At 35.4% G+C, this 16,863-nt stretch overlaps 1 protein-coding gene across 10 annotated transcripts in view; it reads right to left on the bottom strand.

The window, feature by feature from the left end:
• LOC133618463 (receptor-type tyrosine-protein phosphatase F) overlaps window positions 1–16,863 on the bottom strand; it is a 470,668-nt gene that overhangs the window by 184,760 nt on the left and 269,045 nt on the right. For all 10 annotated transcript variants that reach the window (XM_061978831.2, XM_061978833.2, XM_061978832.2 and 7 more), the window contains one exon: window positions 13,661–13,771. In XM_061978831.2, the coding sequence (XP_061834815.1) occupies window positions 13,661–13,771 (111 nt within the window). The remainder of the gene's footprint in view (window positions 1–13,660; window positions 13,772–16,863) is intronic.

The raw sequence follows: 16,863 nt of genomic DNA, 5'->3' as shown, positions 1-16,863 counted from the left end.
AGCAACTAAAAAATGAACAAGAACACAAACGAACCAACTAACACATGAACAAGAACACTAACAAATTAACAAGAATACTAACAAACCAACTAACAAATGCACAAGAACACTAAATAACCAACTAACAAATGAACAAGAACACTAACAAACCAACTAACAAATGAACAAGAACACTAACGAACCAACTAACAAATGAACAAGAACACTAACAAACCAACTAACAAATGAACAAGAACACTAACGAACCAACTAACAAATGAACAAGAACCCTAACGAACCAACTAACAAATGAACAAGAACACAAACAAACCAACTCACAAATGACCAAGAACACTAACGAAACAACTAACAAATGAACAAGAACACAAACAAACCAACTAACAAATGAACAAGAACACTAACGAACCAACCAACAAATGAACAAGAACACCAAGGAACCAGCTAACAAATAAACAAGAACATTAACGAACCAACTAACAAATGAACAGGAACACTAACGAGCCAAACTAACAAATGAACAAAAACACTAACGAACCAACTAACAAATGAACAACAACACTAAAGAACCAACTAACAAATGAATAGGAACACTAACAAACCTACTAACAAATGAACAAAAACACTAACGAACCAACTAACAAATGAATAAGAACACTAAGGAACCCACTAATAAATGAACAAGAACACTAACGAACCAACTAACACATGATCAAGACCACTAAGGAACCGACTAACATGAAAAAGAACACTATCAGACCAACTAACAAATGAACAAGAACACTAACAAACCTAATAACAAATGAATAAGAACACTAAGGAACCAACTAATAAATGAACAAGAACACTAACGAACCAACCAACAAATGAACAAGAACACTAAGGAACCAACTAACAAATGAACAAGAACACTAACGAACCAACTAACAAATGAACAAGAACACTATCGAACCAACTAACAAATGAACAAGAACACTAACGAACCAACTAACAAATGAACAACAACACTAAAGAACCAACTAACAAATGAACAGGAACACTAACGAGCCAACTAACAAATGAACAAGAACACTAACAAATGAACAAAAACACTAACGAACCAACTAACAAATGAACAACAACACTAAAGAACCAACTAACAAATGAACAACAACACTAAAGAACCAACTAACAAATGAACAACAACACTAACGAACCAACTAACACATGAACAAGAACACTAACGAGCCAACTAACAAATGAACAAGAACACTAACAAACCTACTAACAAATGAACAAAAACACTAACAAACTAACTAACAAATGAACAAAACCACTAAGGAACCCACTAACAAATGAAAAAGAACACTAACAAACCGACTTACAAATGAACAAATGAGCACTAACGAACCAACTAACAAATGAACAAGAACACTATCGAACCAACTAACAAATGAACAAGAACACTAACGAACCAACTAACAAATGAACAAGAACACTATCGAACCAACTAACAAATGAACAGGAACACTAACAAACCAACTAACAAATGAACAAGAAAACTAAGGAACCAACTAACAAATAAACAAGAACACTAACGAACCAACTATCAAATGAACAAGAACACTAACGAACCAACCAACAAATGAACAAGAACACTAAGGAACCAACTAACAAATGAAAAAGAACACTAACAAACCGACTAACAAATGAACAAGAACACTAACGAACCAACTAACAAATGAACAAAAACACTAACGAACCAACTAACAAATGAACAAAAACACTAACGAACCAACTAACAAATAAATAAGACCACTAAGGAACCCACTAATAAATGAACAAGAACACTAACGAACCAACTAACACATGAACAAGACCACTAAGGAACCGACTAACAAATGAAAAAGAACACTATCAGACCGACTTACAAATGAACAGGAACTCTACAAACCAACTAACAAATGAACAAGAACACTAACAAACCAACTAACAAATGAACAAAAACACTAATAAACCTACTAACAAATGAATAAGAACACTAAGGAACCAACTAATAAATGAACAAGAACACTAACGAACCAACCAACAAATGAACAAGAACACTAAGGAACCAACTAACAAATGAAAAAGAACACTAACAAACCGACTAACAAATGAACAAGAACACTAACGAACCAACTAACAAATGAACAAAAACACTAACGAACCAACTAGCAAATGAACAAGAACACTAACGAACCGACAAACAAATGAACAAGAACACTAAGGAATCAACTAACAAATGAAAAAGAACACTAACAAACCGACTTACAAATGAATAAATGAGCACTAACGAACCAACTAACAAATGAACAAGAACACTATCGAACCAACTAACAAATGAACAAGAACACTATCGAACCAACTAACAAATGAACAGGAACACTAACGAACCAACTAACAAATGAACAAGAACACTAACAAACCAACTAACAAATGAACAACAACACTAACAAACCAACTAACAAATGAACAAGAACACTAACGAACCAACTAACAAATGAACAACAACACTAAAGAACCAACTAGCAAATGAACAAGAACACTAACGAACCAACTAACAAAAGAACAAATGATCACTAACAAACCAACTAACAAATGAACAAGAACACCAACAAAGCGACTAACAAATGAGCAAGAATACAAAGAACCAACTAACAAATGAACAAGAACACTAAAGAACCAACTAACAAATGAACAGGAACACTAACGAGCCAACTAACAAATGAACAAGAACACTAACGAACCTACTAACAAATGAACAAAAACACTAACGAACCAACTAACAAATGAACAAGAACACTAACAAACCAACTAACAAATGAACAAGAACACTAACGAACCAACTAACAAATGAACAAGAACACTAACAAACCAACTAACAAATGGACAAGAACACTAAGGGACCAACTAACAAATGAACAAGAACACTAAGGAACCAACTAACAAAAGAACAAATGAGCACACTATCGAACCAAATACCAAACAAACTGACAAGCGAGCAAACTGAGTAACTATTTTTTTTGAGAAGTAATCCTTCCTCACCACATCTGACACCCGTCAAAGATTGTGACAATTGAGAAGACGCTTTATCGGTTTTAATTTTGATAATTACTTCATTAATAAATGGTTTCTCATTCTTTTTGCTCCTGCATATCCAGTTACAGTTTGACCATGGAACTGATTCATTCTGTTATATCATTTTCCCAATTCCAAAACATTTAGAGTTTGACCAACGCCCCAAATGTAAGGTTAGACGTTGACGCTATATTGAAATATGTAAATATTTACTTGTGATCATGTGATCCCCTAAATCTTCCCTATGGTGTCCTCCGAAAAGGCAAAAGGACATAAAGACTTACGTCGTCCTGCAAGTAGTTTTGGCCCCAATCAAACCACACAGACAGCTGCCCCCCCCCCAGGTCCTTCCTCCCGTCCTCGCCATTCCTCGCCATTGCAACAAAGATGAAGTGAAAAAGGCCTTTGTTCGCCGTGGCACACAACCACACTTTTTAAAAGGTTACGCTCGGTTTGATTTCTATCTCCAGCGCTGCTGTGTGGCGGACGAGGAGGTGGGGGGATCAGGGGGTTGACAGCTACCTGGGTGGTGTCGGAGACCCGCCGAGCCCGAGGGCCCTGCTGGCGCCACGCCACGCAACTACTGTAATTACCCGGGAAGAGGAAGAAAAGCGGCGCCTGCACCTGTGACAGACGAGCTCTGATTAATAGACGAGACCTGCTTGTGACTCCCCTTGCTTGATTGAAGATTTAAGAGCAGAACCTTCCGGAACCTTCTGCAGTGTTCAATCTCTGTAACCGATGGCGCTATTGTCCTTGAAAGGAGCCGCTGTTACACTTTCTTTTAGACACTATCTCACTTTTCACGAGCATTGTTTCTTTAATGTATTCACACCTTTTTCCACAGTTTGCTATGTTACACACTGCAGAAACTGAAATCTAAGTAAGATGAAATATCTCAAATAATATTTGCTTATTTTCTGTCTGATAAGATAATTCTTCACACTAAGCAGATTTTATGTTAGAGTGTTTTACTTGTTTTAAGGGTTTTGGTGTTTTGATGACCTATATTGAGTAAAACATGCTTGAAACTACAATATCAACTGTTGCAAAGCTGTGTCATCAACACTCACAAGTATAAAACTACTTTTTTAAAGTAATCATTTCTTACTTCAAGCATGAAAAAAAAAATCATGATGCCGAGCGCATATCATTATGTCAAGATAATGGCACTAGCATTTACTTCATTTAAGAATATTTTTCAACATATTGAGCAAAAAGGTCTAATTTTTTTTTCTATCAAGAAAATTGCACTTGTTATTAGTGAGAATATACTTATTACAAGGTATTTTGGGGTTGATTGAGGTTAGCTAATTTTACTTGTTTTGGAAAGTCTTGACAAGCCGAATTTTCTTGTTCTATTGGCAGATAATTTTGCTTATTTCAAATAAGATACCCCTAATTTTTGTATTTTTTTTTTCTTGTTTTGGAACGTCTTGACAAGTCGAATTTTCTTGTTCTATTGGCAGATAATTTTGCTTATTTCAAATAAAATACCCCTAATTTTTTTTTTCTTTTTTTTTCTTGTTTTGGAAAGTCTTGACAAGCCGAATTTTCTTGTTCTATTGGCAGATAATTTTGCTTAGTTCAAATAAAATACCCCTAATTTTTGTATTTTTTTTCTTGTTTTGGAAAGTCTTGACAAGCCGAATTTTCTTGTTCTATTGGCAGATAATTTTGCTTAGTTCAAATAAAATACCCCTAATTTTTGTATTTTTTTTCTTGTTTTGGAAAGTCTTGACAAGCCGAATTTTCTTGTTCTATTGGCAGATAATTTTAGTTAGTTCAAATAAAATACCCCTAAGTTTTGTATTTTTTTTTCTTGTTTTGGAAAGTCTTGACAAGCCAAATTTTCTTGTTCTATTGGCAGATAATTTTGCTTATTTCAAATAAAATACCTCTCATTTTTTTTTTCTTTTTTTTTTCTTGTTTTGGAAAGTCTTGACAAGCCGAATTTTCTTGTTCTATTGGCAGATAATTTTGCTTATTTCAAATAAAATACCCCTAAATTTTTTTTTTTTTTTTTCTTGTTTTGGAAAGTCTTGACAAGCCGAATTTTCTTGTTCTATTGGCAGATAATTTTGCTTATTTCAAATAAAATACCCCTAATTTTTGTATTTTTTTTTCTTGTTTTGGAAAGTCTTGACAAGCCGAATTTTCTTGTTCTATTGGCAGATAATTTTGCTTAGTTCAAATAAAATACCCGTAATTTTTGTATTTTTTTTCTTGTTTTGGAAAGTCTTGACCAGCCGAATTTTCTTGTTCTATTGGCAGATAATTTTGCTTATTTCAAATAAAATACCCCTAATTTTTGTATTTTTTTTTCTTGTTTTGGAAAGTCTTGACAAGCCAAATTTTCTTGTTCTATTGGCAGATAATTTTAGTTAGTTCAAATAAAATACCCCTATTTTTTGTATTTTTTTCTTGTTTTGGAAAGTCCTGACAAGCCGAATTTGCTTGTTCTATTGGCAGATAATTGTAGTTAGTTCAAATAAAATACCCCTAATTTTTGTATTTTTTTTTTTCTTGTTTTGGAAAGTCTTGACAAGCCGAATTTTCTTGTTCTATTGGCAGATAATTTTGCTTAGTTCAAATAAAATACCCGTAATTTTTGTATTTTTTTACTTGTTTTGGAAAGTCTTGACAAGCCGAATTTTCTTGTTCTATTGGCAGATAATTTTGCTTAGTTCAAATAAAATACCCCTAATTTTTGTATTTTTTTTTCTTGTTTTGAAAAGTCTTGACAAGCCAAATTTTCTTGTTCTATTGGCAGATAATTTTGCTTAGTTCAAATAAAATACCCCTAATTTTTGTATTATTTTTTTCTTGTTTTGGAAAGTCTTGACAAATCTAATTTTCTTGTTCTATTGGCAGATAATTTTAGTTAGTTCAAATAAAATACCCCTAATTTTTGTATTTTTGTTTTTGTTTTAGAAAGTTTTGACAAGCCAAATTTTCATATTCTATTGGCAGATAATTTTAGTTAGTTCAAATAAAATACCCCTAATTTTTGTATTTTTTTTCTTGTTTTGGAAAGTCTTGACCAGCCGAATTTTCTTGTTCTATTGGCAGATAATTTTGCTTAGTTCAAATAAAATACCCCTAATTTTTGTATTTTTTTTTCTTGTTTTGAAAAGTCTTGACAAGCCGAATTTTTTTGTTCTATTGGCAGATAATTTTGCTTATTTCAAATAAAATACCCCTAATTTTTGTATTTTTTTTTTCTTGTTTTGGAAAGTCTTGACAAGCCAAATTTTCTTGTTCTATTGGCAGATAATTTTAGTTAGTTCAAATAAAATACCCCTATTTTTTGTATTTTTTTCTTGTTTTGGAAAGTCCTGACAAGCCGAATTTTCTTGTTTTATTGGCAGATAATTTTGCTTAGTTCAAATAAAATACCCCTAATTTTTGTATTTTTTTTCTTGTTTTGGAAAGTCTTGACAAATCTAATTTTCTTGTTCTATTGGCAGATAATTTTAGTTAGTTCAAATAAAATACCCCTAATTTTTGTATTTTTTTTTCTTTTTTGGAAAGTCTTGACAAGCTGAATTTTCTTGTTCTATTAGCAGATAATTTTGCTTATTTCAAATAAAATGCCCCTAATTTTTGTATTTTTTTTTTCTTGTTTTGGAAAGTCTTGACAAGCCGAATTTTCTTGTTCTATTGGCAGATAATTTTGCTTAATTCAAATAAAATACCCCTAATTTTTGTATTTTTTTTTCTTGTTTTGGAAAGTCTTGACAAGCCGAATTTTCTTGTTCTATTGGCAGATCATTTTGCTTAGTTCAAATAAAATACCCCTAATTTTTGTATTTTTTTTTCTTGTTTTGGAAAGTCTTGACAAGCCAAATTTTCTTGTTCTATTGGCAGATAATTTCGCTTAGTTCAAATAAAATACCCCTAATTTTTGTATTTTCTTTTTTAGAAAGTTTTGATAAGCCAAATTTTCTTGTTCTATTGGCAGATAATTTTGCTTAGTTCAAATAAAATACCCCTAATTTTTGTATTTTTTTTTCTTGTTTTGGAAAGTCTTGACAAGCCGAATTTTCTTGTTCTATTGGCAGATAATTTTGCTTAGTTCAAATAAAATACCCCTAATTTTTGTATTTTTTTTTTCTTGTTTTGGAAAGTCTTGACAAGCCGAATTTTCTTGTTCTATTGGCAGATAATTTTGCTTAGTTCAAATAAAATACCCCTAATTTTTGTATTTTTTTCTTGTTTTGGAAAGTCTTGACAAGCCGAATTTTCTTGTTCTATCTTGTGTATACACTGCAAAAAGTCATTGTTCAAAAACAAGAAAAGAAAAAAAAAATTGGGGTATTTTATTTGAACTAAGCAAAATTATCTGCCAATAGAACAAGAAAATTTGGCTTGTCAAGACTTTCCAAAACAAGTAAAATTAGCTAACCTCAATAACCCCAAAATACCTTAAAATAAGTATATTCTCACTAATAACAAGTGCACTTTTCTTGGTAGAAAAAAAAAAAAACCTTTTTGTTCAATATGTTGAAAAATATTCTTAAATGAAGTAAATGCTAGTGCCATTATCTTGACATAATGATATGCGCTCGGCATTACATTTCTTGAAACCAGCAAACTTATACTAAAAACTAATTTATTGTTCTTAATGGAAAGGCAACAAGGCGACCGCTTGTTACTCTCGGGGTCTCCTAGCCGCTCAGGCAAATCATATTGTCTAAAAATGCATTTTTCCATGGATAACATGACATCATCGCGCCAAGTGCGTGCTCTTTCAGTCAATTAGTGCGCATATTTACAGCCTGGACCCCGGCCAAAATGTTTTTAATTGTAATTTTGAAGAATTTATCTGAATGTGCATGAACAATTTCTGTTCAAAATTGTTTGAAATGTCAAATGTTAAAATATTAACTGTCAGTTTACTGTACTGTGCCAACTGTACTACTATATGAGTACCTATTTTCTATTGTTTCATTGAAAATAAAACAGCAAAGTCCATTTGGCTGTCATCTGTTTTAATTATGAGACACAATTGTGTCAAAGTCGTGATTTTTTTGTTTATGCTTGAAATAAGAAATGATTACTTTAAAAAAGTCGTTTTATTCTTGTGAGTGTTGATGACACAGCTTTGCAACAGTTGATATTCTAGTTTCAAGCATGTTTTACTCAATATAGGTCATCAAATCTCAGCAACAAGCTGTAATATCTTACTGAGATCATTTAGGACCAAAACACTTAAAACAAGTAAAACACTCTAACATAAAATCTGCTTAGTGAGAAGAATGATCTTATCAGACAGAAAATAAGCAAATATCACCCTTATTTGAGATATTTAATCTTACTTAGATTTCACTTTTTGCAGTGTAAAAAGTATTCATCCAAAAAAGTGTTTGTATATTTACTTGCATGACAAAATATGTTACTGTCCTATTTCTGCATGAAGCGTTTAAGGGGTCACTTTTCCAGAATATTCTTATTTTGTATATTCCGGACGACCAGTGTCCTCTACAGTAGACATGTATGTTGTCAAAGTTACAGACGTTTTTTTTTTTTTTAGCGAAAAAGCTAGTCAATGATCATCTATATGACAGCACTCTCGTGTTTTTAAGAATCTGCTGCAAAAATGTGAGTCTCTGACATGTTTTTTTTTAACTGAACCCGCCAGTTGAATAGCCCACGTAATGAAATAGAGTGGACCTAAAATGGAACCTTGAGGAACACCACTAGTACAACTAAATAAGTTGAACAAAGGACTATACTGCAAAAAGTAAGTGTTCGAAAACAAGAAAAAAAAATACAAAAAATTAGGAGTATTTTATTTGAACTAAGCAAAAATATCTGCCAATAGAACAAGAAAATTCGGCTTGTCAAGACTTTCCAAAACAAGTAAAATGAGCTAATTGCAATGAACCCAAAAATACCTTAAAATAAGTATATTCTCACTAATAACAAGTGCACTTTTCTTGGTAGAAAAAAAAGAGACCTTTTTTGCTCAATATGTTGAAAAATATTCTTAGACTAAGTAAATGCTCGTGCCATTATCTTGACATAATGATATACACTCTGCATCATGATTTTTTTTTTCATGCTTGAAATAAGAAATGATTACTTTAAAAAAGTAGTTTTATACTTGTGAGTGTTGATGACACAGCTTTACATCAGTTGATATTCTAGTTTTAAGCATGTTTTACTCAATATAGGTCATCAAATCTCAGCAACAAGCTGTAATATCTTACTGAGATCATTTAGGAGCAAAACACTTAAAACAAGTAAAACACTCTAACATAAAATCTGCTTAGTGAGAATAATGATCTTATCAGACAGAAAATAAGCAAATATCACCCTTATTTGAGATATTTCATCTTACTTAGATTTCACTTTTTGCAGTGTAAAAAGTATTCATCCAAAAAAGTGTTTGTATATTTACTTGCATGACAAAATATGTTACTGTCCTATTTCTGCATGAAGCGTTTAAGGGGCCACTTTTCCAGAATATTCTTATTTTGTATATTCCGGACGACCAGTGTCCTCTAGAGTAGACATGTATGTTGTCAAAGTTACAGACGTTTTTTTTTTTTTAGCGAAAAAGCTAGTCAATGATCATCTATATGACAGCACTCTCGTGTTTTTAAGAATCTGCTGCAAAAATGTGAGTCTCTGACATGTTTTTTTTTAACTGAACCCGCCAGTTGAATAGCCCACGTAATGAAATAGAGTGGACCTAAAATGGAACCTTGAGGAACACCACTAGTATAACTAAATAAGTTGAACAAAGGACTATACTGCAAAAAGTAAGTGTTCGAAAACAAGAAAAAAAAATACAAAAAATTAGGAGTATTTTATTTGAACTAAGCAAAAATATCTGCCAATAGAACAAGAAAATTCGGCTTGTCAAGACTTTCCAAAACAAGTAAAATGAGCTAATTGCAATGAACCCAAAAATACCTTAAAATAAATCTAACTTAGATTTCAGTTTTTGCAGTGTATACCGTACAACCCTAAGGTGCACACATGCACCTGGACTGGTGCATACAAAACCGCCTCTCAAAACAGGGCTTTGTACCCTTTTTATGTAAACGCTGGCGTGTGTTCACTTCCTGATGGGAGCTGGTTTAAAATGGCCAGACACTGGGAATACATTTACTGGCGGGTAGTACATGCTTCTATAAAGTTTTGAAATGTTAAAAGCATGCTTCTTCCCTTCACCGCCCCCTCGACACTAACAACTAGAGCGGCTATTCCGTTTCATGTACATCAGACATGGTGGTGTTATCCACTGGGGCTGACCTACACAGCTCATTCTGCTCTACCAGCTTTTTTTTTTTTTTTTTTTTTTTTTCTCCACCTCCCCGCTTCTTTCCTCCACAGCGTTGGCCTCGCCTGCCCTGCATTAGTCCGCTCACGGAGGCACCGGCGCCCCCCCAAAAAAAACCCACCGCCATGGAAGGGAATAATGGAGCTTTGCTACACAGTCGAAACAAGGACCATAAAGACGCCATGGTGAGGCTGTCGGGAAATGCGGCTTCTGATCCACTTCTCATCCTCACAGGAACACGTGGAAGAAGTCAGAAAGAGGTTTAAAAAAAAAAAAAAAAAAGCACATGTAGAAAAAAGAGACATTTTTATCATGAATAAGTTGAAAAACGTATTCGGGTGTTACCATTTAGTGGTCAATTGTACGTAGGGGTGTAACGGTACATACCTCGGTTTAGAGGTCACGGTTCGGTTCATTTTCGGTACAGTAAGAAAACAACAAAATATACATTTTTGGGTTATTTATTTACCAAATTTGCAAAATCTTCCACCAAAAATATTTTTCTTAGTGGAATATTTGATGTGAAGTAATCGGAACCTTGGATAGGTCAATAATTCATAATGACATTGATTTTGATTAGGGATGTCCGATAAAGGCTTTTTTGCCGATATCCGCTATTCCGATATTGTCCAACTCTTTAATTACCGATACCGATATCAACCGATACCTCAGGTACCTTGGAGTCCACATCTCTAATGACTTCTCCTGGACAGTCAACACCACATCAATCATCAAGAAGGCTCAGCAGCGGCTACACTTCCTTAGAGTCCTCGGGAAGTACAACCTGAAGCCTGACCTGCTGCTGACCTTCTACCGCTCGTTCATCGAGAGCCTGCTGACCTACTGTATTACGGTATGGTACGGCAGCTGCACTGCAGCAGACAGGGAGAGGCTGCAAAGAGTGGTCAAGACGGCTCAGAAGATCATCGGCCGCCCTCTCCCCTCTCTGACGGACATCTACACCTCCCGCTGCCTCAACAGAGCCAGTGCCATCATCAAGGACAGCACCCACCCTGGCTCTGACCTGTTCCACCTGCTGCCCTCTGGGAAGCGCTACAGGTGCATTAAAACCAAAACAAACAGGCTAAAGAACAGCTTCTTCCCCAGGGCCATAACCATCCTGAACGGACTGCCCCATTGTCCCTCATAACTGCCTTCTCTTCGGTGCAATAACCCATTCCACCAACCACCCTGTTTTTGTTTTGTTTTTTCATGTATATATTCATTTCACACCATATTCATTGCACTTCTACATTTGTTATATTTCTATATATTTGCACATTGTTTTTCTAGCATGCACACATCGCACTGTATGGAATGGCCTCAATCTCGTTACCTTGCGTAATGACGATAAAGCTGATTCTGATTCTATATACAGTCGTGGAATTAACTCATTATTATGCCTAATTTGGACAACCAGGTATGATTAAAAAATAATACAATAAAATAAGATAAATACATTAAAAACATTTTCTTGAATAAAAAAGAAGGTAAAACAATATAAAAACAGTTACATAGAAACTAGTAATTAAAGAAAATTAGTAAAATTAAGTGTTAAAGGTTAGTACTATTAGTGGAGCAGCAGCACGCACAATCATGTGTGCTTACGGACTGTATCCCTTACAGACTGTATTGATATGTATTGATATATAATGTAGGAACCACAATATTAATAACAGAAAGAAACAACCCTTTTGTGTGAATGAGTGTAAATGGGGGAGGGAGGGTTTTTGGGTTGGTGCACTAATTGTAAGTGTATCTTGTGTTTTTTATGTTGATTTAATTTACAAAAATAAAATAAAAAACAAAAAACGATATCGATAATAAAAACAATGATACAGATACATTCTGATATTACAAGGAGGGAGGTTTTTGGGGTTGGTGCACTAATTGTAAGTGTATCTTGTGTTTTTTATGTTGATTTAATTTACAAAAATAAAATAAAAAACAAAAAACGATATCGATAATAAAAACAATGATACAGATACATTCTGATATTACAAGGAGGGAGGTTTTTGGGGTTGGTGCACTAATTGTAAGTGTATCTTGTGTTTTTTATGTTGATTTAATTTACAAAAATAAAATAAAATAAAAAACAATATCGATAATAAAAAAAACGATACAGATAAATTCTGATATTACAAGGAGGGAGGTTTTTTGGGTTGGTGCACTAATTGTAAGTGTATCTTGTGTTTTTTATGTTGATTTAATAAAAAAAACAAAACAAACAAAAAAACCGATATGGATAATAAAAACAACGATACAGATAAATTCTGATATTACAAGGAGGGAGGTTTTTTGGGTTGGTGCACTAATTGTAAGTGTATCTTGTGTTTTTTATGTTGATTTAATTGAAAAAAATAAAATAAAATAAAAAACGATATCGATAATAAAAACAACGATACAGATAAATTCTGATATTACATTTTGAAGCATTTATCAGCCGATATTATCGGACATCTGTAATTTTGATTCAATATTATGTTTTGAGCAATGACAGTTCGAAAGAAGAAAAAAAAAACAGCTTTGTTTTATTAGTCAACATTGCAACTTTTTTCTAAATTACATTTAACCTTTAAACTTTTTTATTTCACTTTTGTTATGTTTTTGTTTATTTTAATAGTATTTTTAGAATGTGCCGTGGGCCTTTAAAACATTAGCTGTGGGCCGCAAATGGGCACTTTTGACACCCCTGCTATAGATAATAAAAAATTAAATGTGATAAATCTATGGATAAAAGGCAGAGCCTGGCGGCGCATGCGCGTTTATCATAACTCTCTAGCTCTCTCTCTGTCTCTGCCCCTCCCTCACCAATGCTGCTGCGCGCACAATTGGTTTTGTTTTTAACCCCTTCTTAACCCTGAACGTACATTGAAAATCAAGCAACCCTACCTCGAAATGCCGGACATTTGAGGCATTTAAGAAACTCCGCCCTGACAGCTCCGCAAAAGAGGACATGCCCGGTGAAAAGAGGACGTATGGTCAGTCTATCGTAGCTCCTCGGTGTGCATTGTTTACACAACGTGCGTTACGCTACTTAATATGTCCGTGTGGAAACTCGTTCGGTACACCCCCGAACCGAACCGGAACCTCCGTACCCGAAACGGTTCAATACAAATACACGTACCGTTACACCCCTAATTGTACGGAATATGCACTGTACTGTGCAATCTACTGATAAAAGTTGCAATCAATCAATCGAACATGAATAGGAAAAGGTCCAGCAGCCACTTAAATTGAAAAAAAAAAGTGGCCATTCTTTGACTTTACCTCGTACGTAGAGGTTGGCGGGAGCCGAGTAGCGCGTCCCGGCGCTGTTGGTGGCGATGCATTCGTACTTGCCCTGGTCCGACTCCTCGCTGTTCTCAATTTGCAGAGCTCCTACACACAGGGGGGGGGGGGGGATGAATAACTTTAGCCTGCAAATCAAACTTGGCATGACAGCAAAATTCCTTTTCAGTTACCTGCTACGAAAAAAGCCTGCAGAACAGAATTTAGCAGAGTTTAGCAGAGCTAAGGAAAGCTTTTATTTCCAAAGAGAGAGAGAGAGTGTCTCAAAGGGCCGTGTTTGCAAATATTAGCATCAATTTACACTAAATAAACAGCGCTACGGACGCGATGTAGCGGAGGATGGATGGCAAATCAAGACAAACACGGCGCCCATATGGCCTTCATTTGAGTTGTTAGAACAGAGAGACACGTGAGTCATGCTGCGTTGACACAACATGTACATGACCACCATGGGGAGGAGGACATCGCCAATGGCTGAGAGACACAATGACCAAATAAAACAAGAGCATACTTACCTGTTTGGATTGAAAGAGAAAGTTTGGACATGTGTGTTTTGCTAGGTTTTTAATCTTTTAAATGATTCTATGTCAAAGCAAAGCAATAACTCCACTGCCTGCACTACAAACTGCTCATTCTGCTCATTCATTGGCCACGGACGAAGCGCTGGCTGTCCAAAGTCGGGACCCGGGGTGGACCGCTCGCCTGTGCATCGGTTGGGGACATCTCTGCACTGCTGACCTGTCTCTACTCAGGATGGTCTCCTGCTGGCCCCACTATGGACTGGACTCTTACTATTAAGTTAGATCCACTATGGACTGGACTCTCACTATTATGTTAGATCCACTATGGACTGGACTCTTACTATTATGTTAGATCCACTATGGACTGGACTCTCACACTATTATGTTAGATCCACTATGGACTGGACTCTCACACTATTATGTTAGATCCACCATGGACTGGACTCTCACACTATCATGTTAGATCCACTATGGACTGGACTCTCACAATATTATGTTAGATCCACTATGGACTGGACTCTCACACTATTATGTTAGATCCACTATGGACTGGACTCTCACACACTATTATGTTAGATCCACTATGGACTGGACTCTCATACACTATTATGTTAGATCCACTATGGACTGGACTCTCACAATATTATGTTAGATCCACTATGGACTGGACTCTCACAAAATTATGTTAGATCCACTATTGACTGGACTCTCATACTATTATGTTAGATCCACTATGGACTGGACTCTCATTATTATGTTAGATCCACTATGGACTGGACTCTCACAATATTATGTTAGATCCACTATGGACTGGACTCTCACACTATTATGTTAGATCCACTATGGACTGGACTCTCACACACTATTATGTTAGATCCACTATGGACTGGACTCTCACACACTATTATGTTAGATCCACTATGGACTGGACTCTCACAATATTATGTTAGATCCACTATGGACTGGACTCTCACAAAATTATGTTAGATCCACTATTGACTGGACTCTCATACTATTATGTTAGATCCACTATGGACTGGACTCTCATTATTATGTTAGATCCACTATGGACTGGACTTATGGACTGGACTCTCACTATAATGTTAGATCCACTAAGGACTGGACTCTCACTATAATGTTAGATCCACAATGGACTGGACTCTCACACTATTATGTTGTATCCACTATGGACTGGACTCTCTCACTATTATTTGAGATCCACTATGGACTTGACTCTCACACTATTATGTTAGATCCACTATGGACTGGACTCTCACACTATTATGTTAGATCCACTATGGACTGGACTCACACACTATTATGTTAGATCCACTATGAACTGGACTCTCACTATTATGTTAGATCCACTATGGACTGGACTCTCACACTATTATGTTAGATCCACTATGGACTGGACTCTCACACTATTATGTTAGATCCACTATGGACTGGTTGATTTGATTTGATTTGATTTGGACTCTCACACTATTATGTTGGATCCACTTTGGACTGGACTCTCACACTATTGTGTTAGACCCACTATGGACTGGACTCTCACACTATTATGTTAGATCCACTATGGACTGGACTCTCACTATTATGTTAGATCCACTATGGACTGGACTCTCACACTATTATGTTAGACCCACCATGGACTGGACTCTCACACTATTATGTTAGATCCACTATGGACTGGACTCCCACACTATTATGTTAGATCCACTATGGACTGGACTCTCACACTATTATGTTAGATCCACTATGGACTGGACTCTCACACTATCATGTTAGATCCACTATGGACTGGACTCTCACACTATCATGTTAGATCCACTATGGACTGGACTCTCACACTATTATATTAGATCCACTATGGACTGGACTCCCACACTATTATGTTAGATCCACTATGGACTGGACTCTCACACTATTATGTTAGATCCACCATGAACTGGACTCTCACACTATCATGTTAGATCCACTATGGACTGGACTCTCACACTATTATGTTAGATCCACTATGGACTGGACTCTCACACTATTATGTTACATCCACTATGGACTGGACTCTCACTATTATGTTAGATCCACTATGGACTGTACTCTCACACTATTATGTTAGATCCACTATGGACTGGACTTTCACACTATTATGTTAGATCCACTATGGACTGGACTCTCACAATATTATGTTAGATCCACTATGGACTGGACTCTCACACTATTATGTTAGATCCACTATGGACTGGACTCTCTCACTATTATGTTAGATCCACTATGGACTGGACTCTCACTATTATGTTAGATCCACTATGGACTGGACTCTCACACTATTATGTTAGATCCACTATGGACTGGACTCTCACACTATTATGTTAGATCTACTATGGACTGGATTCTCTCACTATTATGTTAGATCTACTATGGACTGGATTATCTCACTATTATGTTAGATCCACTATGGACTGGACTCTCACACTATTATGTTAGATCTACTATGGACTGGACTCTCACAATAGTATGCTAGATCCACTATGGACTGGACTCTCACACTATTATGTTAGATCCACTATGGACTGAACTCTCACTATTATGTTAGATCCACTATGGACTGGACTCTCACTATTATGTTAGATCCACTATGGACTGGACTCTCACTAT

This window comes from Nerophis lumbriciformis, linkage group LG19, assembly GCF_033978685.3.
Source record: "Nerophis lumbriciformis linkage group LG19, RoL_Nlum_v2.1, whole genome shotgun sequence".
Lineage (NCBI taxonomy): Eukaryota > Metazoa > Chordata > Actinopteri > Syngnathiformes > Syngnathidae > Nerophis > Nerophis lumbriciformis.
The sequence above is the reverse complement of the archived record's forward strand: the minus strand, read 5'-3'. Positions and strand labels throughout refer to the sequence as shown.